Here is a 24,736-nt window from a genome sequence, read left to right as displayed (position 1 = left end):
CCCAGCAAACCCAGAAGCAAGAAGGCCCCCTGGTTCACCGACGAACTCAAGGACTCCAAGAAGGCCTGCCGCACCCTCGAGAAAGCCTGGCTCCTCGGCCGGACCACTGACAACATGACCGCCCTCAAACTCGCGACCCGCAAGCACCACCAGCTTATCCGCACCACCAAGAAGAAATCACTTAAGGACCGACTGGACAACAACGCCCACGAAAGCAAGGAACTCTTCAGCATCGCCAAGGAGTTCTCCAACCCCAGCACCGGCAACATCGACATCACCCCTTCACAAGATCTCTGCGACTCCCTCGCCTCATTCTTCCACCGCAAGATCGCCGACATCCACAACAGCTTCGGCGCCCCTTCCACGCTCCCAACCGTCGAACCAACGCACCCCACCGCCACCCTCCGCACCTGGACCACGGTGACCACCGAAGACACAGCCCGCGCGATGAACACCATCCACTCCGGATCCCCGACTGACCCCTGCCCCCACCACGTCTTCAACAGGGCCGACTCCACCATCGCACCCCAACTCCGAGACGTCATCAACACCTCCTTCGACATCGCCACCTTCCCGGAGAGCTGGAAGCACGCCGAGCTCAGCGCCCTACTGAAGAAACCAACAGCGGACCCCACCGACCTCAAAAACTTCCGCCCCATCTCGCTCCTCCCCTTTCCTGCCAAAGTCATGGAGAAGATCGCCAACAGACAACTTGCCGCCTTCCTCGAGACAAATGGATCCCTCGACCCCTCGCAGTCCGGTTTCAGAGCCAACCACAGCACCGAGACCGCCCTCATCGCAGCCACCGACGACATCCGAGCCCTGCTCGACAACGGGGAAACAGCAGCACTCATCCTCCTGGACCTCTCCGCAGCGTCCGACACGGTCTGCCATCGCACCCTAGTCCAACGCCTCAGCAACACCGGCATCCAAGGGAAAGCACTGAAGTGGATCATCTCGTTCCTCGCCGGAAGAACACAGAGAGTCCGCCTCCCCCCGTTTCGATCCGAGGCCACTGAAGTCATCTGCGGCGTCCCGCAAGGATCATCACTCAGCCCTACCCTCTTCAACGTCTACATGAGACCTCTCGCTACCATCGCACGCCAACACAACCTCAATATCATCTCCTACGCCGACGACACCCAGCTGATCCTCTCCCTCACCAGAGACCCCGACACTGCCAGAACCAGCCTCCACGAAGGGATGAAAGACGTCGCCGAGTGGATGAAGAACAGCCGCCTGAAACTGAACTCAGACAAGACAGAAGTCCTCATCCTGGGACCATCACCCTCCGGCTGGGATGACTCCTGGAGGCCCCCAGCCCTGGGCACCGCACCCAAGCTTACAGACCACGCACGCAACCTGGGCTTCATCCTGGACTCCTCCCTATCGATGACCAGACAAGTCAACGCCGTCTCCTCTTCATGCTTTCACACCCTCCGCATGCTCCGCAAGATCTTCCGATGGATCCCGACCGAAACCAGGAAGACAGTCACCCAGGCCCTCGTCACCAGCCGACTGGACTACGGAAACACCCTCTACGCCGGAACCACAGCCAAGCTACAGAAAAGACTCCAACGCATCCAGAACGCCTCCGCCCGACTCATCCTGGACATCCCCCGACGCAACCACATCTCCGGCCACCTGAGGGACCTGCACTGGCTCCCCGTCAGCAAGAGGATCACGTTCCGGCTCCTCACCCACGCACACAAGTCTCTCCACGACCTGGGCCCCAAGTACCTCAACGACCGCCTGACCTTCCACACACCCACCCGCCAGCTACGGTCTGCCAGCCTCGCCCTCGCCACCGTACCACGCATCCGAAGAACCACCACCGGAGGCAGATCCTTCTCCTACCTGGCGGCCAAGACATGGAACTCCCTCCCCATCCACCTTCGGCTGACCCAGGACCACCTCTCCTTCAGGAAGCAACTGAAGACCTGGCTGTTCGAGCAGTAGCGGACCCCCTTCCCCAAGCGCCTTGAGACCCTTCCGGGTGAGTAGCGCGCTATATAACTGTCATGATTGATTGATTGATTGACACTTCTCTTTGACCAACCAACCTCTTAATACCATCCTAACCACGCTTTGCAAGCACACATCATTCTCCATCATCCTCTTCCATTCCTCTTCCTGTATTATACCTTCAGTCACAAGACAGACATTTAAATTTTCATGAAAGGCTTCACCAGCAAAACTCTCCTATACTAGCGAATCATCATCCTCTATTCCTATACTAGCGAATCATCATCCTCTAAGTCAACATACAACCTCGAAAGACAGTCTGCTTGTAAGTTACTGGCACCCAGTATATTCGTCAGTCCAAACTCAAACTCTGGAAGAGCAATGATCCACCTGCGAATGCGACTCAAAATCTGATCAACGCCTTTCTTTACAAATACCTGCTTAAGTGGTTTATGATCTGTTTTAATTTCAAAGTTTCGCCCCCACAAAAATGTTCTTAGTTTTCTCACAGCCCAATAGACTCCCAGAGCCTCCTCCTCAATAACTGAGTGGTAAACAGACATAATATCGACTACAAAATATTGAATGGACATAATATTGAATACAAAATATAGGCTGGACAAAATATCGAATGGACAGAATATAGAAATCAAAAATATCGTTTTGAAGTTAAGTAATGTAATATCGAATGTTAAAAATATAGAAAGTTAAAATATCGAAGTATATAATATAGGTTATTAAAACTATCGAATTTTTAATAATATCGAATTATTTATAGTGTTTGTTAGTTTATTATATGTGTGAAAAGTGTGTATTTATGTTATAATTAATTGTAATTAATAAATTTTGTTTTTTTAATTTTTGCGTAATTTAATTCTGTAGCGGGTTGTGGGTTTATAGGGGAATAGGGTGGGAAGTAATTTAATTATAATTAATTAAATATGTAAATTTATGTATTGGTATTCCTTTTTTATTAATTGTTAATTAATTTATATTTGGTAATTAATTAAATATTAATTGGTAATTAATTGTAATTAATTGATTAATTGCCAATTATGTTAATTTTACTAATTTATTTTCTGTAGCGGGTAGTGAGTTTATAGGGGAATTGGGTGGGAAGTAATTTATTTATAATTAATTAAATATGTAAAAATATTTATTGGTATTTTTTAGAATTAATTGTTAATTACATTTTTATGGGTAATTAATTAAATTTTAATTGCCAATTATTAATTTTAATTGATTAATTGCTAATTATGTTAATTTTACTAATTTATTTTCTGTAGCGGGTTGTGAGTTTATAGGGGAATAGGGTGGGAAGTAATTTATTCATAATTAATTAAATAATTCAATTTATTTAATTGTTTTTCAATTGAATTAATTGTTAATTAATTTTTAATTGTTAATTAAATAATTGTTAATTTGTAATTAATTTGAATAGGTTACTAATAGTAAAAATTAATTTTAATTTGTAATTTTATTTGAGTAATTATTATATTATATTAAATTGATAATTACTTTTAATTAATTTTTTATAGATATTAATTTATACTGTTTTTAAATAATATAAGAAGTATTTACTTTCCCTACTGTTGCACTCTCTGGAGTGGGAATAGTAATTTTTACCCCTTCGCTATCCAACGCTTTCCCTACTGTTGCACTCTTTGGAGTGGGAATAGTAATTGTTACCCCTACGCTATCCAACGCTTTCCCTACTGTTACACCCACTGGAGTGGGAATAGTAATTTTTACCCCTACGCTATCCAACGCTTTCCCTATTGTTGCACCCACTGGAGTGGGAATAGTAATTTTTACCTCTACTCTATCCAACGCTTTCCCTACTGTTTCACTCACTGGAGTGGGAATAGTGATTTTAACCCCTACGCTATCCAACGCTTTCCCTACTGTTGCACTCTTTGGAGTGGGAATAGTAATTTTTACCCCTACGCTATCCAACTCTTTCCCTACTGTTGCACTCTTTGGAGTGGGAATAGTAATTTTTACCCCTACGCTATCCAACACTTTCCCTACTGTTGCACCCACTGGAATGGGAATAGTAATTTTTACCCCTACGCAATCCGAAGCTTTCCCTACTGTTGCACTCTTTGGAGTGGGAATAGTAATTTTAACCCCTACGCTATCCAACGCTTTCCCTACTGTTGCACTCTTTGGAGTGGGAATAGTAATTTTTACCCCTACGCTATCCAACACTTTCCCTACTGTTGCACTCTTTGGAGTGGGAATAGTAATTTTTACCCCTACGCTATCCAACGCTTTCCCTACTGTTGCACCCACTGGAGTGGGAATAGTAATTTTAACCCCTACGCTATCCAACGCTTTCCCTACTGTTGCACTCTTTGGAGTGGGAATAGTAATTTTTACCCCTACGCTATCCAATGCTTTCCCTACTGTTGCACTCTCTGGAGTGGGAATAGTAATTTTTACCCCTACGCTATCCAACGCTTTCCCTACTGTTGCACCCACTGGAGTGGAAATAGTAATTTTTACCCCTACGCTATCCAACGCTTTCCCTACTGTTGCACTCTTTGGAGTGGGAATAGTAATTTTTACTCCTACGCTATCCAATGCTTTCCCTACTGTTGCACTCTCTGGAGTAGGAATAGTAATTTTTACTCCTACGCTATCCAATGCTTTCCCTACTGTTGCACTCTCTGGAGTGGGAATAGTAATGTTTACCCCTACGCTATCCACGCTATCCAACGCTTTCCCTACTGTTGCACTCTTTGGAGTGGGAATAGTAATTTTTACCCCTACCCTATCCAACGCTTTTTTTATAACTTTCATTAATTATTTAATCATTATAAGGTAAATAAGTATTTTTAAGTATATTTTAGTAATTAATTTTTAATATTAATTTAATTTAACATTGTTTTTAATAAAGTTGATATTTTTATAAACTATATTTTTGTAAACGATATTTTTTACTCGATATTTTTGTACTTACCTGTTTGTAGATACAAAGTCGATATTCTGTCTGTCGATATTTTGACAACGATATTTTTGATAGTCGATATTATGTCCCTCGATATTATGTCAGTGATCCAACTGAGTGACCTCTGCACCTCTCAGGCCACATAAAATGAAAGTAATTGTTCTATAGACATTCACAGATCTCTGCAATAAAACCACCCCAAATCTTTTGAGCTTGTGTCCGTCATCACAATATTATCATCTCCTGCATCAAAACGTCCTTGATTTGAGACTTTCACCATCTCTAAATTCAGCTTCACAACTATCAATCAGACCATGCAAACTTTCAACAATGATCTTAAAGTCACTGTTCTTACTGCAATTTTGGGCACAAACTTGTAGAACTCAGCCATACCTAAAAATTTGACAAGCTCATCTTTGAACTTCTGAGATACATATTTGTATTATATCAACTAAAGCTTTCTTAGGTCTAATTCCTGAACCTGTGATGAGATGTCCCAAGTATTCTACATCATGGAGACAGAATTTACATTTTCCTTGTTTGAGAGTCAGACCACACTTTAACAGTCTCTCCAATACCTCATGTAACCTCTTGTTTTGTTCTTGGACAGTAGATCCTGCCACAAGTATGTCATCTTGGTATATTTTCACACCTACTATTTCATTTAATATTTTCTCCATAGCCCTCTGAAACAGAGAGTCAGCTTATATAAGTCCAAACAGCATTCTTAGAAATGTAAAAGTACTAAAGGGAGTGGTAAAGATGGTCAACTCTTGTGATTTATCTGTGAGTTTTATTTGGTGATAGGCTGAACTGAGGTCTAGAGATGAAAAATACTTTGCACCTTTCAACATACTCATCGTCCCACTAATTTTGAGCAGGGATAGTGATCCACAACAACAGCCTTCCTTATTAAGCTCCCTTAAATCTATACAAAAGACAGCTTCACCATTGGTTTTGCAAGCCATGACAACAGGGCAACCCATTCTGAGGCCTCTGCCTCTTTAATAATACCATTTCTAACCAGTTTGTCTAATTCCTGCTTCATGCTGTTTCTAATCACCATGGGAATATTTCTAAATGTGGCTGCCTTCAGGCCAGAATTTACTTTTAACCTAATCTAATGGACATCATTTTTTAGACACCCAAGCTCATCCTTAAAAATCTCTGAAACCTCACCCAGCAGATCATCACATCCATCTTGGACACTGCTGACAGTCATTTTTTTCCTTCAAGCAAACCATGGGGTTGGCATTTGGATCAAGAAATACATGTAGACCATTTTGGTGAAGCCACCTTATTAGTGAATCCCCTTTCACAGAGACATATATTTTCCCTAGAATGATCCAACCTTTAAACTCAATCGAATCCCAAAAATATCCAGCCAATTTTATAGGTTCTCCACCATAACCCTTGGGTTAAGATCTGGTTTCAAAAGCTTCACTTTATGTTTGAGTCTTCTTTCATAAAACACAAAAGGTATCCACATGATTTTGGCTTCTGAGTCAAATAACATCTCAATATTTTGACCATTGACCTGCACAGTTTCTAGAGGTCCATCTAATCTCTCAAATACGTTTTGCCAAACAACTACTTCTTCTACATTGTCATCTTCACAGTCAATTTCCCTAACTTTTTTTGTTGTGGATCTACAGCACCTGGACTCATGACCTCTTTTCCCACAATTTTTGCATATGGCTTTCCAGCCCGGACATAACTTACTATTAGCCATGTGACCTGCATCTTCACACCAATAGTATTTCCCCACAAACATTTTGTTTGGTTTACTCTTTTCGTCACCTTATATCTGAGTTGGTTAATGCATCCTTATATTTATCTACAACAAACAAAGTTTCATCATACTTGTTTGCTAATAAGGCATCTCTGCAAATTACTTTTACACATGCTTTTGAGCGTTCTAGTGTCTTTGCTATGGCTAAAACCTCATGCAAAGAAGGATCGGTATACTTCCACATTGTTTCTTTGGCCTTATCCAAATTACATCCCAACATGAAGTGGTCCCTTAGACGTTCTACGGTTGATCCTCCAAAGTTAGAGGTTGAGACAAATTATGTAACACAGTTGTATACTGTTCCACACTCTCATTTTGACATTTCATTCTCTTCCCAAAATTATATTGTTCAAACACGGTACTCTATTTGGGTAAACAATGCAGCTTGAGTTTCTTTATAGCAATCTTGTATTCATTTAGATCTGCTACATCATCTCCAGATAATTCTGGAAGATGTTCAAGCAACTCTTGCCCCTCTGACCCAAGAGGTCTTTCTTTCCACACTTAGAGGCACCACACACTTTTGCGTAGTGTGGGAAAACCTTTTTCCATTTTGCCCATCTTATAGGCGGTTCTCCTGGAGAGTTAAAAAAATGATGGTCTGAGGAATGTTTTGCATGTTGAACAGTCTTTGTTGAAACAACTTCTTCCTCCCTGAGTTGCGCAAGTTAGATTTCCAAGCAGTACAGTATAGTAAAAAAACACCCTAACCTGTTGATCAGAACGTAGATCTCAGCATTCAACACAGCCTGACTGAAAGTCTTCTCAGTATGGTGTGCGTGTCACCGAAGCTGTGACGCTCGTTTTACATATGATTGAGGAAAAAATGATGTGCGTGTCACAGTGACACGTTTTACTGATACCTAGTACAGCCCTTTTCCGTGCATCCAATAATAACTTTAGAACTTAAATTTAGCCATGTAATAAGGAATTAGAGTAAACACGTTGTGTGTATCACTAAGACACGCAAAGGCGAGTCCTGTTCCAAGATGGCCATCAAATGTCTTCTCGCAATGTAACAGCCTCTGCGTTCCAGTTACATGTGAGTGACAAGCCTAGTCTTGGATGCGCGAAACACTAGATTGTTGTGCTTGAGACTCACTTATGATTTTGTTTCTTGAGCGCTGGAAAAGTCTTGAGACCAACCGATCTCCTAAAGAAACTGGTAACAGGAGCACAGGTATAAGCAGCTGGCCTAATCCAAGCCTTCCTATAGTCTCCCATGAAGCTTGGTTGACACCAAACGCAAGGATCCTAGGTTACAGAATCTGCTGTCAAGGTGGTTCTATAACCTAGGATACCACAAATGACTTCCTCCCAACTCATTAACAGAGGAAAACACATGTAGAGAGATTGCTGCATGGTCTATTAATGAAGATGAATACCCCTTATGAAATTCAGGTAATTTGCTTTTGCATAATTCTGTGAAATGTTGGCAAAAAAATGTTCAATTGCAGGCTAATACGTGAAATGCAAAACTGGCATTTGTCACCTTATTTTGTTGCAAAATGTATCATCATGTCCTCTTTGGATGCCAGGATGCCTTTCCCACAAATAAAGTGGAAAAAAATAAAAGCGCCACAAACAACAGCCACTTATTAACTTTTGTTTATTTTTTTTAATAATTACTGTTATGATTTGAGCAAACTCGAAAATATTAAGGTACATTGGAACAGGGATTTGGGAGAGAGAGTAAATTCAGGAACAACATAGGCGCAGGAACTTACAGAATTGCCGAAAATTTACCCGAACAGAGGGGCTGAAATAGGTGCATGATAAATGTGTACATCGGGCACTTGTAACCCCACTATTGTTATATGCAATTATTCCCGCACTCTCTGATACTTGTGCTAAATGTAGAACTTGCATACACATGTCTATGGAATGTTAAAGTAAAAGCAGATTCTAAAATGTAGTTGTCGAGCAATTGTGTGCCTTGATAGGTATAACGCTGCACTAAAATATTTGAGCATGTCTACTGGGTCAGGTGCCCAGGACTAGAATTACCCAGCAAATGACCAGAATAGCTGTCCAGGAAATGTATAGCAATCAGATGCATAAAAACAGCAGCTCTGAGGAGGCAACAGTGGGACAATGAAATGATTAAATAGGTGAAAACAGAATGGAATGCCCACTCAGATCCAGTGATATGCAGAAGAAATTACAATAAAGCTCTAGAGTCAGCTAGGAAGAGATGGGAAGACTCTCTATAGCCACCGTTCAAATGGAATCCTTAGCTAAGGATTCCAAGTCCTTTTGGAAACAATAGGCTTTTTGGCTCAATGGTAGGGAACTGAAACTGGAGTATACAGTCCAACCTGCGAAATGGGTGACCTCTTTCCGGGGCTTAATTCACAAGGTGAATGTGAGTTGGAGACACCACCATGAGATTGGGGGATAAACCAGGACAAAGTTGTGGGGAACCTGGTGTTCTCCATTGAAGAAACCCGGGTGGCAATTTGCTCTAGTATTGGAGCTAGAGCTCCCGAAATTGATCGAATCCCAAATGATTTGTATAAAGAGAATTTAACAGCCTGGGGCCTCTATATTAACATTATTACAAATGCCATCTCAGCAGATATGGACATTCCTCCCTCATGAAATATAGCGGAGATTGTCCCAATCTTCAAAAATGGTAATAGAGCAAACCTGGCCAGTTATAGGTCTAAAAGCTTAATTAACTCACTGCAGAACTTTTCTGCAAGCAGGTGTTGCAACGAATACAGGGATGGATCTCTGGGCACCTTTTCTTGAGCGACCTACAAGCAGGCTTTCGTGCGAACATTAGCCTGTTGGACCAGGACTTCCGCTTCCTGTGTATCTACTGGAGGGAGGTTAGTATTAGAGGGGGAAAACTATATGTATCTTTCGTGGGCGTGGGTACTGCAGTTGATTTGATACCATGAGCAAAGCTGTGGAGACTGTTGTCCGAAATAGGGTTGCCACACAATTTATTAGACATTTTAATTTGGCTGTACTCCATAAACACCGCACAAGTTAGGTGGGGGGGTAATAACCATCTCACTGAGCAGTTCCCTTCAATCATGGAGTGAGAAAAGGGTGCTTTTTAGCGCCCATGCTGTTTTCTCTTTTAATAAATGGTGTGATTGAATATCTAGAGAAGGATGGATGTGACGCCCCAAAGGTGGGGGAGCGAAGAGTACAAGCCCTACTCTTCGTGGATAATACTCTATTAATCTCTAAATCCCCCCTTGGTCTGCAAAAATTGCTGAATAATTTTACCAACTTCTGTAAGGAGCAAGGCCTGGTACTAAATGAGGCAACAACTAAATAAATGATCTTCTCGAAGGGGAACACTAAGCAACCAAAAAGGCATATGTATGTAGGAGATACCCCCCTTGAACAAGTGTTTGCATTTGACTACTTGGGTATTCATCTAACCTCAAACTTAAGTTGGGTACCACAAATTGAAAAAGCCCAACTATCATTAATCCAACAAACTGTGCATTTAGGCAAGATACAAAAAAAACAGTTTCTCGGAGAGTGGCCACGCATAGAAAAATATAACATCAAAATACTGGGAGGAACTCTCTATGGGGCTGAATTGTGAGGCACTGAAAATACAAACTCCCTCACCTCGGTAGAAAACAAGTTCATTCTATCAGTGTTAAACCTCCTTATTAGCACTCTCCTGGTCCTTATGTTTTTAGATCTGGGTCAAAAAACGCTGCTGAACAAGATGGATTATAAGCAGTTAATGTTTTGGCACTGCCTCTGGTTGGTAAATGAGCTCACTCCTTATAAAGCAGAGACAATAGATCTCTTAAAGTGATCCCAGGTCAATTATATCCCATGGTTTATTTGTTTGAATAATTTATTGAAGAGCCTTGGGATGGAAGAATATTGGTCCGCTCCAGAAAACCTGGGCCTTATTCCAAAATGTAGACTCAAAAAGATATACTGGGATACTATTATGGAGAAGAAGGTGGCCAAAGAGGTGGGCACCCTGGCCCACGATTTTACTAATTTTAAATTTGCCCCTTTTTACGAAGAAACTATTGATGACAGTGGCACAGAAATTATTCATCAAATACCGTTGTAAAACTTTGCCAACTAAAGTGTTCTGTAAAAAGTGGTGTAGTAAGGCCTCCACAGACGATGAGTGTCCTGCATGCAATGCTTGCTCAGAGTCAATAGTCCAATTGCTATTCTTTTGCCCTTACTATAAAACTCTGCAGGCCAAGTGAATTGTGCCATTATGTAGATTGATATGACCTGGGCACTATCTGGATGCTATGAGAATCCTAGCCACCGACCCGCGCAGGGTGGTGATATTTGGTTTGGCCAGAATCTGGCATACATTATGGATCAAACGTTCCAAATGTATTACATAGTTTCCTAAATCTTTGTACGGGGCTACTTTTAGATTTTTTACTCTGTATTGCCTTTATCTATTGCCGTATTTTGTATTTTGTATATTGCTTGCACTATTTTTACGTTGTATGGCACCTTGCACTTTATAAGATCTGTGTGATCGAAAATAAAGTATTTTAATGTAAAAAGAAAACAGAATGTGGGTTTTGTAAGAAAATTCAAGATTTGAAAGGGAAGTCAAGGGCTCTGGTGAAAATTGCATTGGAGCAAAGAGCGCTGAACGAAGACGACCAAGGAGAACATTTAGGGCCTGATTGTGTGCCATTGTTGTAGTGCTGGCACCGATGCACCAGCAGTCTGATCAACTGATTGCAAGTTAGGCAGTGGGACCGCCGTAATGGCTAGTGATTAGAGATCCCTGGCAGTGTTGTGGCAGTCTTGAGGCCACAATATGCTTGGCGGTGCCGCTGCAGTTCTACCAAACATATTCCAAGTTTACTCCACCTCATTTTTCATGGCGGTGAGTCCGCCATGAAAACTGTGAAGAAGAGGAATCGGGTCCCCTGTTGCCTCAGGGCTATCAGGTGCACATAAGGGGCCACACGTTCTGCCCCCATGTACATGCACCCCAGTACCTACACAGCACATGCAGGAACTGCCTTTGACACTCCCATTGCGGTGCCCTTTTTGCAGAGGCACCGCTGTGGGACCACCAAAGAAACGCTTGCCAGACACAAGAAAACTAATAATCTGGTGGGTGGTTCCCTTAGAAGGAACAGTGGGTGTTAACTGGCACTCTTCAGTACTACACTCAAGACCCTGTAATGAATATTATGGGCATTGTGCTACATAATGTTGTGCACTGTGATCATGCAGTGCTTAATTTGTAAGGCACCAGGGCCCTTCTCTGTAGGCCACCGCAGCCTGTGCCACCCATTGCCACTGCCAGCACTTCCAATGACAGTACCAACATAATATTTAACCATCTCACCCCTACAAGTGTGACAACTCGTTCTATTTCCGGACACACAAAGCTATAATAATGGCGCGACAGGCTGGTATTATTCATTTTCAATGTGAATTCGCTTAATAAACATGGGTTTTGTGCTCTTTTGAAAATTAAACTGGCAGCACCACACTGTAGAGGACTGTCACAAGTGTTAGTGCTGACAATTAAGTGCCGGTGCCGAGTACTGAAAACCACTGGCACAAATTAAGCACCGGTCATCTGTTAGTTGATTTCCATACAATGCAGGGTATAAGGTGAAGTAGTTCCACCCGATAGTGGAAGGAAGAAGGTGGTGAGGATATACTGTTAATCATTAACATTTTAAAATCAATAAAGCGCTAGTAAAAAGAAGTAGCCTTTTATCAAAGATCATTAGTCTGCCTGCTGGACGGCCTGTACCAATATTAATTGTGTTTATGGCTAAGAGAATATATTTCTTGAAGTCCATTATAGATGTTAACCAAGTTTTAAGTGCTAATGTTATTACTCTTTAACTTTTGTTCCATCGCATCTCCTTTTTTGTTTAATTGGCAATATGCATGAAAAAATGAACCATATATATCACATAGGATTTTGAATTTGATGGACACTTTGAGAAGTGAATTGAGACAGATGAAAGGCAGTGGAGTGGTTGAAGAAACTTGAGCCTATGAATGGCTTGGACCTTTGATTTTGGCAAACAAAGCAGTGGGAATTAGTATGGGGTGCAGGGCTTTAAGTGGGCCGGGTCTCAAGGGGTCTGAGCACCGGCAGTTTTTTAAAGGGGGCTTCGAAACGGGTCTCTGTCGGGCTCTGTTTTGAGCCCTGGCACAGGTTCCGAGTTTTTTGTAGGTCTGTAGTGACAGCAGTCCGGAAAAAAGTGCCAGGGCGCAAAACAGCGTGATAGAGACCCGTTTCGAGACAGCAGGCACATCGATGTGCGCTGCTCACACTGCTCACTTCTCACTAGTGGAGAAGTTACGGCATGCCAGGTGAGCGTTGTGGGAGAAGGGAAGTCCTTTAAAGAATTATTTTCTTTCTGGATTTTCCTTCTCTTTCTTAAATGCAAGAGCAGCAACATAGTGGTAGGGTCACCAGGGCTTTAATTGGAAGCGTGTTCAATATTATATGTAACAAGCCATAGTTGCAGCTTATTTATCTTATGCAACTAATAACCATTGACAAAGCCAATAGTCCTTACTTGTTGTAGGTATGATGTTACTTGTTGTATCGCATATCTGGATGCAATGACAGAACCAGCAAAATACAAGTTGGGCGGCACACTATGCTAAATACAGATAGATTTTTAGGGTAAGTGGTTTAAAGCCACGCCCCTAATTACACTGGTCACGCCCCTTTAAGAGACCCCCAGTTTTTTCATCCCACTTAAAGCCCTGATGGGGTGCATATATTTTCACAAGGGGTGCATATATTTTAACAACAACATTGTTAAATTATACGCATCCCCCAGACTCCAATTATGTGCGATAATAGGATATGTTTTATTTGAGAAGACAGCATATCACCATAAACGAAATGGATGCTTAAGCTCCCCACACCAGCCAATGGTAGGGCAGCATTCTCATGTTAACATTCTGTGTGACAGTTGAATTCTATCATCATATTACCGAACTATGTAAAACCATAACATATCCCTCCTTTTACCACTTTTCTCTTTCAAGAGTAGAAATACAATCATTAACAAAGTAAATAATATCAGTATTACAGCACGCATGGACTAACATGGACAGAAGAAACAGAGAAAAGAGAAAATACAAAACTAAACAATTGTTTCATGTCAATATAACCCAATAGAAATAAACAGTGTGTTTTATCCTTCTTTGAAAAACAATTTACACTTAATACAAGATAAAATCTTGCTAAACATTGGACCGTGAGTACGCTTACCTGTTTACCATGCTTAAGGTTCTTTGTAACGGGGATAAACCTTCTACATGATTAACACAGTGGCTTCTCATATACACATGAAACATGATGAATGCATAGGTGGATGCTTGAGTCTATGAAGAGAAGGAAGAAAGGGTGAGTGTTTACATATATGGCCGAGAAAGTAGAGAAAAGTGAACACATTATGTGTATGTGGGCAAAATGATGAGTGAGTGCCTGGATGGCTAAGGTCAGTATTTTGGGGGGTGCCATGGTCCAGTTGGTGGCAGGATGTTCCTCTCCAGTGCCTTTGCCGCTCACTCAAGCATCCATACACTCGCTCATCGATTCTTGAATCCATGTTCTAATTCTTCTGGGGCTAGTAGCATTGGTTATTCTATGTGCCGTAATCATAGCAACATCAACCAATGCTTTCCCCATTTGCCTATAAACATGCAAGTGACACCCACCATAAACAATTCTTAAAAAGTGAGATCTATTGGCTTTGCAAAAGCTTGCTGCACTTTAAAGACCTCCTGTACCCCTTGTGTCTTAGGCAGCAAAGGTCTGTTGATGAAGTGTACCAAGATAATATTTTAATCTTAAAACTTGAACCCTTTAGTTTCCATTTGACTAGAATTCTCCATAAAATCAACAAAACAAAAAATGTAAGTTTCAAAGTCCGGAAAAGCAGAATTATCTATAACTAAAGAAAATATTCAACAAAGAATACAACTCTTTGTTGATGAACCATTCACAGAATCTCATCTTGGTCGCTATTAAGTTCCTAATACAACCATTAACAGATAGGAGACTAGGACTAGGCGGGTTGGAATCTGATGTGGTTTGTACAGTATAATATCAACAGGGTATTTCAATGGTGATCTGGTCAGTAAACGGCCTCAGTGCAGGAACAAATAGTAGCAATAACGAGGATGGATGAACTATATCACACTAGATATTGGTTACCTGGTTGTGGAGAAGTGTGGCTCAGGGGTTAGAGGCGGCAGACCCGGAATCTGAGATCGGTCCTGGACCAGGGTTCAATTCCCTGCCCTGGCGGGTCTTGGGCTAAAAATTCCACAGACTCGATAATTCTCGTCCCGGTGCCTCCTCGACTCACGGGTTCACACTCTGCGACTCTGGGCAATAGCTTGCTTAATCTCCACAACGGCCCCTCGTGGCGGGATGCCTGATTTTCACCCTGTGGACACCCTGTCGGGGCTTCTCACAGGGGAATACCAGGACGGGTTCCCTAGGCAAGCGCCAGGATGCCCTTTGTGGTGACAGGTTGCGCTATATAAGTATACCTACATTTACATTTACCTTTTGTACTGAACCACTATGTCTTCTTCCTTTTCTAATATTCTGTTTCCTTTCTGTCTTTGTGCAGCCAATGGCTTAACATTCTGCGAAAAGTCAAAGAAGTAAGTTAATATTGTTTCATTGTTTCCATAGCTACAATCAATATTTTCACATTTCTACAATTTACCATGCTGTCCATTCCACATAAATGTTTTGCATTTCAATATTATTACCTGCAAACCATGCCATCTGATGCATAAGTGCACAAGAGATATGCATTTATTAAAGTCACAATGCAATAATAAAGAACACCAAGTAAAGTGTGCACTGATGGGGATGGATATTGAAACAGGCAAAATATTGCAACTTTTAGCATTCTAAGACATTTTGGGCCAGATGCAGGTAATTTTAAATTACCACCTCTTAAATACCGATTCATACCGAATCGGTATTTAAGAGGTGGTAAAATAGAGGGGGGGGATGTAGGTATTTCAGGTTCGGTAAATACCGAATCGTTAAGATTCGGTATTTACTGATTCTGTAAATACCGATTCGGTATTGCCCATTGATTCCTATGGGCTTTGCAGCCCATAGGAATCAATGGGCAATACCGATTCTGTAATTACAGAATCGGTAAATACCGATTTTAGCAAGGGTGCAGGGGGTGTCACTTTGACACCCTCTGGCACCCCAAAAATAGGCATGTGCGCCATGTGGCACACAGACATGCCCTAAGGGCATGTCTGTGTGTCACATGGCACAGGTGTGCATGCACACCTGGATTCGGTATTTTACCACCCAATTGGATTGGGTGGTAAAATACCGATTCTTAAAGTCCTGTGGCACTCTGACATGTGCCAGCAACATCTGCATTTACAGAATCTGTATTTTACCGAGTCTGTATTTACCAATTCGGTAATTTTACTGAATCGGTAAATACAGAATCGGTAAAATACCGATTCTGTAAATGCATGCCCTACATCTCAAAATCCAATTACGGGTCGGTAACGGCCGATTTCGGCCGTTACCGACCGGTAATTGGCCACCTACATCTGGCCCCAAGTTAGGAGATTTTTTTTTTAAAGTGCAAGTGATGCATCTAGCCTCATTCAAGATTCTACAAAAATCAAATGAACTACAACAGTCACAAACTCGTAGGTTTGAGTGACCGCCTTCTGGGACAATGGTACGCTAGTAACACTCTCATGGCGAGGAAAATAGACCAGACTTATCTCACCTATGGAGCTGCAGATGAAAGGGGCAACATACATTTCAGGGGTGGGAACAACTGGCCCATTATGAGCTGAACCCTGAGGATCCAATACAAAATAAATAATTACTGGGGGAATCGGTAATTCCAAGTTGATCTCACAAGTAAATCCTCACTTTGCCCTGGACTTTCAGATGGAAAATGTGGCTGTTTTCAGCATTTGGGATTTCAATATGAAAGTGAAAAACTCGTAATTCCAATGGGGTTAGTAAATGTTATTACCAGACCTATTGATATTCAGTGGAAAGACGTTATGAAGGCATTAGTTTATCAATTTGTTAAGGGTAAGCTCTGGGCCATAATATTCGTCTGTATTCTAGCGTATTTAAACCCAGCCTGTAAAAAGGAACGGGCTGTGTAGAATTTTATCACATCGTTCAGAAATTAAATTATCTTCATAGAATTAAGGCAGCAGAAACCCTTTCTGTATACTACCCAAGAGAAAAACATTTTTTCTCACCTTTCCATTAAAACGAGACGGGAAAAAGCTAATTCATTTATGATACTGCAACTGACAACATGGACATTGAACATGTCCTGCACAATTCCACCCACGCTGTATAGTTGTAAAACTGATATATTATATTATATCAATGATTTAATGGCATGTGACCCGACACCTTTTGGGCTTCACTGCTTGGCAGAAATATGTTTCCACAAACTCTCTAGGATAATTAAACCCCACTAATTGTAAGCCTGGTTGGTATTTCAAAAATTCCACATCACAACAAATTAATTAATGTAAATAATAAGGTACCCCTTTTGATAATGGGCTCTCTTGTTTTACTGAAGCAGAAACAGGAAATCATTTCCTCAGTGTGATCTGTAATTAAATTATCACTTCTGTGGATTTTCATTGAGTCTGTTATTATTGGTCTAGCATGCCGAAATTACTTTAGCTATTTCATATTGTGCTTCACTGTGACCACCTGAGCTCACCATGCCTATCATGTCCTGAAATGCACCTTATAGTTTAACCACCTAGGACCAGTGCTTAATTTCAGCCGGTGGTTTCCGGTGAACAGCACCGGCACTTAATTGTCAACACCGGCTCTTGTGACAGTCTGCCACAAGGCAACGCTGTCTACCTAATTTAGAGATGACCACAACAGTAGTTAATTATTAATTCAATGCACATTAAAAATGACTATTACATGCCAACCAAGCCATTCCTATATCCTTGAGGCCTGAAATAATCCGAATTTTCACACTTGCAGGAGTGTGATGATTAGTAGTTGTGTAGTTACTATTATTGGCAGCACAGGCTGGGGAAGTGTTTGGTCCAAGCTGCAGTCGCCTCCTGACGAGAGCCCTGGTACTTATCTTTTTATAAATTTGGCACTGCCTAGGAGCTAGCAAACCTACTTCTATTGAGCGTGTGTGAATTAAACTGTTAGTTGCTCTGGTTTTGTACTGGTTTTTTTTTAGCCTGAGTTGTGAACCCAGAGGCTCCTCGTCAAATGTAATTCGGATTTTTGTTTAATAATGGAGTTAAGGGGAAATATTCAAGCTATGGGCATGCAGCACTGCCAAGCATATTACGAGTTTCCTCACTGCCAGCAGTCTCATGGCTGTTCTCACGCCATGAAACTGCTGGTGGTTAGACAACAAGGGGGGCTTTCAGGACCCCCTAGTGCCCTTTGCATGGGCATGCATACAGGGGGGCACATCTTGTGCCCCCTCCTGTGAACATGCACAGCTGTTCCTGCATAGCATGGACTACACAGTCCATGCCATGCACAAGCGTGCATTGGTGGTCCTGCAGCGAAGCAGTTCCAAGGCTCACCTATGAACCTTTGTACTGCACTGCCATGGGACTGCCAAGCCACCTGACCCGCCAGAACACAAAATTACTCGTAATCTGGCAGACAGGCGGCGTTCCTGTTTGGCGGTGTGGGAGCGAGGCAGTAGCGGCCCACTCCCACACCGCCAAACTCATAACTAGGCCTGATGTTTTATTTCAGAACTCTAACACAACACATATCTCTTACATTATAATAGTGCACAGTGCAGGCAAACTATTTGCATTAAATTTTAATAGAGGTATGAAATTATGAAGATTCTGTTAATGGTAAATCCCATCACAAATAATTGTGGTTTGTTGAAATGTCATATTTGAATCAAACAGCATATGAAATATCAATTTAGCCCTATAGCACATGACTTTTATATGTCATTATGTTTTCTATGCGGCTCATCAATAGAATCTTTGTCACACACTTTTTTCTTTGTGGTGCAGTTTTACTGCCTCTTTGATTTTAACAGAAAAATGTTAATACTTAAAAAATATGTCTAAAGTTATGGATTGTTGGGTTAGAGGTTTTATGTGCTACTAGGTTGCATATTTTGACACACTTTAAGATGTATATCTTGATGACAATATGAGGATGTATTTAGGGTAATATGTACATGATCTTGTCAACTCTAATAAAAAAAAGATTATATACATATAAATGCAAAAATGAATGAATAAAAATACAATAAAATACAGCTACAATGACAGCACAGAACCCACCCCCTCCATAAAGAGTTACAAAACAGTGAACTGACTTTTTGCTGTCAATGATGTTTTCTCAGTATCGGTGACAGCTGTGTGCAAACAGTGAGATGTACAATCTTTCCAACTTCCGCCCAAAATATATGAATGACTTAGGGCTAGATGCCCTAAGAACTTTTGCAGTTGTAAACCATATGATTTAAAAAGTGTAGTGACCTGAAATTGGTATTTAGCCTTGTCATACCCCTATTTTGTGATTCAGTAAATTCTTTCTAAATTGCGCAATGGGTTTAGCAATTAATTCCAAAGTGCGAAAAGTGAGCGACATAATTGAGGTGTTCCATCACATTTACATTTTACATTTAAATGTATTGATAATTTGTGTCCTGATTACAGCTAAAATCCATTGATAAGTGACCAGCTCCTCAAAGAAGGCAATAGGCAATATCCCATTCGCATCGGAGACGCTCTCCCAGTGGGAGCCTTCCCTTTGTGAATTGTGTTGAGCAACCTCACTGTATGCACTGTTTGCTCCTGCCCTAAAAGTCTTCACTAATGGGAATTTTGTTTTGAAAGCAGTACCATGTTCTTTTTTAAAAAAACACATCCTTCTTAGAAAAATCAATTGGGAAATGCACACACATTGATGGTCTTCTGCTGTTCCTTGCAGGTTACCATCCCTGTGTTTGTAGAAAATCAGATTGGGTTTCAAAAAGCTACCTGTCTAACTAATATTCATTAGGAAAGTTATCCTACAGGCCCCTGACACTGGTGATTTTACTAGTATGTATGTCGCATTGCAAAAAACAGGCAGCAAGAACAGGTGCACAATATACAACAATATAGTGACCTACCTTTCTGTAAATCCTGATGTAGATCCTCTGCATGCTGCTTCTCCTTCTGTTGATTCGCCCATTGATACGTTTTACATTATCAATAAGCTGAGGCTTCCACATTCTTTTTTAGAGTTTGTCCCATGGTCCCCTTTCTCCAGGAAGCTGTAAGCTCCATAATGACTCTCCCTTGAAGAGATGTTGCTGGAAAGAATCTGGATCCCCTTACAGAGAGAAGAGCCAGACATTGGAAGGTAATGGAGCACCTCTTACACTCCGTATTGTGTTGCTTTGTAACGTGTATAGCACCTAATATTACTTGAATGACCTCAAAATCGGTTTCAATCTGCCTAGCTTCATTTGTATGGTTGTATCAATAGGAGAGTATATCTGTGTAGTGTGGCCTAAATAGGAAGAGTTAGATGTAGTACATAGGAGCTTTAATGGTGTCACTGAGGTTTGGTGCTATGCACAAGTAAGTAAGTGCTCTAGATGAGTGTTTGGCAGAGAGAGTTATGCCTGTCATTACAGGACATCTCCTGGTGATCTTCATGGCAGGAGTACTCAAGGTCAGGTTATACCACATTGCACAGTTGCAGAGTAATTGTGGAGATCTAGGTCTTTACAGCTCTTCGGAAATCAAAGTGGTTGTGATATATTCTTGTTACTAGATATTTTCATAGCTTGGCTATCTGTAGTGCAACATTGGTTCCAACAGTGTAAAATGTTCTGAACCTGGATAGTTTGTAAATGTGAAAAGTCTAGATCTGACCGTTCTTCTTAGGTGGTAGGTACAGAATTTGAGTTGTAATAATATGTGTCTGCATCACAGATGGCCAATGGGGAACACAGATTGCCTTTGAAGACAAATGTGATCATGGTTGCCCAGGCTATGCCAGAATACCATTGTCAGAAATATTGTGCGACATAAATATTTTGACCTAAGTATTGTTTCACAAAAATGTAATTGCATTGGTTGTATATGTTTTATTATTTATTCAAATAGGGCAATATATTTTCGTATATTATTTAGGCCACAATATTTATTTCAGATGATATTCTGATAACTATATTCTGGTGCCATATCATTGCCAAATGCAGGAGATGCTTTGGGGCAACATTCTGGATGCAGTGGAGTATGTGAAGAACAATTATGAGAGCCCTTGGATAAAGTCCATTTTTATAACCTAGGCTGAAGAGAATCAGGCAATTGTGGCATGGATCCTCAGTAGGGACTCATTGGGTTCATGGTCCTTCAAAAGAGGTACCTATTTCCTCTACTAAGCAGTTCAGAGCAGCAGGTTCAAATCCCATACGGCTGCTATGCAGGCATTTTGGCAGTTACCTCAAAGGCTGATCTTTAGAGTCTACCAGAGCACTCATAATGTTACCCATCAGATACTGTCCTACATGTACCCACTCAATCTTCTAACATTTGGCTCAGACGATCACTATTGGCTCAGCACTGCGTCCCAGACATCCTTTATATAGGCTTCCTTCCCTGCTGTTTCATAGTTGCTCCAAGAGGATTACAAAATGATTTACCTTCTGTAAACTAACAATGCATGTGTCTGTCCTACCCTATGAATGGCAGGCCTGCCATTTTATGTTAATTTGCTAGTGCAATGGCAGTATTATGTGCATGAATATATTTATTTTGTAAAATAGAGAACATAAAGATGGTCTGTGGCAGTCTTAGATTAGAGATTATTTTTATTCTCTCCACAGCACGATCAAGGCATGGCAAAGACAAATGTTCCCCCAGCTGCTTGAGACATGGAACCCAGATGCATGGAGGGGTGAAGGCTGCCTGCCTGCTAATGGGTGGAGCAGCAGCTGGACCAAGCCTGGGCTACATGGTTACATCAGCTAATGCCTCCAACTCGGGGGAAGCTCCTCCTCCAGATTTTAAGGAACTTGGTTACCACCCATCCGCAGATGTGGAAGGCTGTGGCTACAATGGAATGGACTATGAGGGAATGGACCATGATTTTGACGCCTTTGACTTTGGAGGGTTCGCCTTTTGAATCCCAGCTTTCCAGTAAGACTTATGAATGGGATTCACCCTCTTACTGCTCAAGAATAGATCTTATGAAGAAAAAGTAGCAAATCAGCAAATGTTCGAAGGGTTGCAAGGTTGTGGGTGCTATTTTAACACCTTAAGATTATTTGACTTATTGCTTGTGTTTTGAAGGAATACATACGACGGAGTACGGCACCAACCCCAAGTCTGGAAGTATTGATGGGAGCCATGTTTATCGTGTAATGAATAAAGAATTTGCAGTGTTTATGCACTCATGATGGCAATTTTAAAATGTGTTTGTGGCATTAATATTTATGTGCCTAGCAAACATGGGCATTCTCTGGTGTTTGTATTTATAATAATACATCATGAAACGATAGGATCATAGGGAGGCAGACAGCCTACTGAGAGATGCTTATCAAAAGTCACAAATGTGGATACATAAAAATATTGTCTGAACTTTTTAAAGTCTGATCAATGGGAAGAGCACACTGACTCTTTAAAAACAAGCTAGTCGCAAAATGTTGTAATACACCCGATCACTACCTTTTATGGTAATCTAGAATAAACAATATCTGCATCAAAAAGCAATACCACACCCACTTACTCTCTGATAAGATTATAGTGGATGTGTAAACATTTCACTCAGTATGGAAAGTCCATGTGTCAGAAAATACTCAACAGTGCAGACCTGCTGTTCTTTGAAGAAGGTGAGCAATATTGAATACAATTGTAGCAAGTTTCAGAAGAGTAAAACATTGGTCACTTGATTTTGAATTTTGCCACTGATGTGACTGTAGAGTGCAATATTTAATAAAACAACATACCTTTTACTTGCAACAGTCATTACAGTATGAGGGTTGCTGAAGGTTGCCCATGACTTGCTGCAGGTCGTATCATGTCCAACCAATTTTCAATGCAGGCTTCAGGATCATGTTAGTAAGAAATTCTTATGTCTTGAAAGCTGATGTATTCTTCTGGCAATATTTGCAACATCTGTAATTTCTCTAGTCTACCTTATCAATTTCTTAGGAATGGAGGCTCTAGGGGTTTTAATAATTGTCAAGATTTTCTACTATTGTTGTTAATACTTTCCAAGATATGCTCTATGGTCTATGGATCCTCTTTTTAGTTACAGATCATTTTTGATCACTTCCTTCTATTTTGTCAGGACTGCCTTTCCATAGAAGCTCTTTGGCCTCTCCGAATTGCCCCACTTTACCTTGCCAATAAATAACTTTCCCAGGACTTTTGTTTTAGATGCCAGCTTAAATTAGCATGTTCCTTTGTGGCAACTTCACGTAGTTAATTTCTGCAGCCTGCTCTTTTATATATTGCTTGTTTTTGAGCTATGGGGATGACTTGTCCACACGTTTCTAATGACCTGTGTACATCTTTGAGAAATATTTGCTTTTGAGAATGGCGGTCTATGCATTGCTTGCAGATCCCTAAAGGTCAGGAATAGTAGATCTCTTACATACTTACATGGTTTCCAGTAATTAATTACTATTCTAAAGTCGGAATATTCATTTTTTTTTTAACCTTTAATTTCTGCTTTACTATTGATGTTGAATTGATTCCAAGGTTCTGATCTCAGTGTCATGGTGTGTCCATCCTGAAACAAAGAGGTGCATATAATGAATTAGAAGTGACCCATCGTGGTGAAAGTTTAAAGTCATTTATGTTTTGTATGTTAGCAATGTCTATTCCACTTTGTCAGAATGTGACTGATTTAGCATTTAGGAGCATGTCTGTTAGTTTCATTCAGTTCAGTTCAGTTCAAAAGCTTTATTCGGTTTGTAATGACAACCATAGAAGCAAACATAAAAATACGAAACTAATAATAACAGCCCCCATTACATTCTCAAAATATTTAGTACATAGCATGGCCAATAATTTATGCAATATAAGCATTATGCATACGTGCAAAGTCGCAAAAAGGATGTCCGAAACTGTACAAATTACATAAAGTATCATATATAAATTTACAACTTCCATTCTGAAATAGTGGCATGTGCTAAAGGATTGTATACAATATGTGCAAATTTCGCAATAAAGTGACAAGTGCTTACAATATACATACCAAACAAAGATCAACCAGGTATTTTAAGTGTTGTCTAAAGTGTAAATAACACAATAAAAATACCTTCTATAGTTTGTATTCGTATTATACACATTTTACCAAAAGTGACAAGTGCTACCATTGTACATTATGTGCAAAATTCACAATAAAGTGTCACCTGCCAACTATATACCTTTTTGTGCAAATTATGCAAAAAGTGCAGAATGCCTTTGGTACTAAATTAATTGCATAATATCATACTAGTATACAGATTTAAAAAATAATAGATTTCCTAGCAGAAATGCATTTTAAAATATAGAATGCCACATAAAAGCAAACATCTGGGCTTTCCAAAATAGATATTAGCCTCATAGCATTTTTAGTGGATCGAACATTATATTTTAAAAACAGGGGTTTCAGATAAAACTTCCTTAGAAATGAGTAAAATTTACAAAACATTAAGAAATGGCAGCAACTTTGTTTAGATATATTCTCATATGGGCATACAGAACTAGAACTTTTTTTCATGATCGGGAAGGCCACGAGATGATGAACGATCCCTAGCCTTAAGCGTGTCAGGACAAAGCGATGGGAGGTTTTTGTTACATCAGTCAAATATGCCTGGAAACCAGCTTTAAGATTTAATTGCTGGTAAAAAACAAGGGTAGGTTGTTGCCCTATTAGTCTCCCTCATGTCTCCCCTTTATAAACTAAATAGATTTGTTTAAGTTCTTTTTTTGCAATCAGAGCTGCATACTCTGGTTCTGCATAGATGTTACAATTAAACAAAAGGCTATACCAATGATGAATAAAACTTAACCAGGGG

The 24,736-nt window shown here is 40.7% G+C and overlaps 1 protein-coding gene across 1 annotated transcript in view; it reads left to right on the top strand.

Annotated features, from left to right (window-relative positions):
- The window catches only part of LOC144783313 (uncharacterized), a 151,829-nt gene extending 129,185 nt beyond the window's left edge, over nucleotides 1-22,644 (top strand). Inside the window, exons 4-6 of the mRNA XM_078662352.1 lie at nucleotides 15,314-15,347; nucleotides 19,959-20,079; nucleotides 21,554-22,644. Of these exons, the coding sequence (XP_078518478.1) occupies nucleotides 15,314-15,347; nucleotides 19,959-20,079; nucleotides 21,554-21,852 (454 nt within the window). The 3' untranslated portion in view covers nucleotides 21,853-22,644. The remainder of the gene's footprint in view (nucleotides 1-15,313; nucleotides 15,348-19,958; nucleotides 20,080-21,553) is intronic.
- Nucleotides 22,645-24,736: the final 2,092 nt, after the last annotated feature.

This window comes from Lissotriton helveticus, chromosome 9, assembly GCF_964261635.1.
Source record: "Lissotriton helveticus chromosome 9, aLisHel1.1, whole genome shotgun sequence".
Taxonomy (NCBI): domain Eukaryota; kingdom Metazoa; phylum Chordata; class Amphibia; order Caudata; family Salamandridae; genus Lissotriton; species Lissotriton helveticus.
This window is presented reverse-complemented; position numbering and strand designations above follow the sequence as displayed.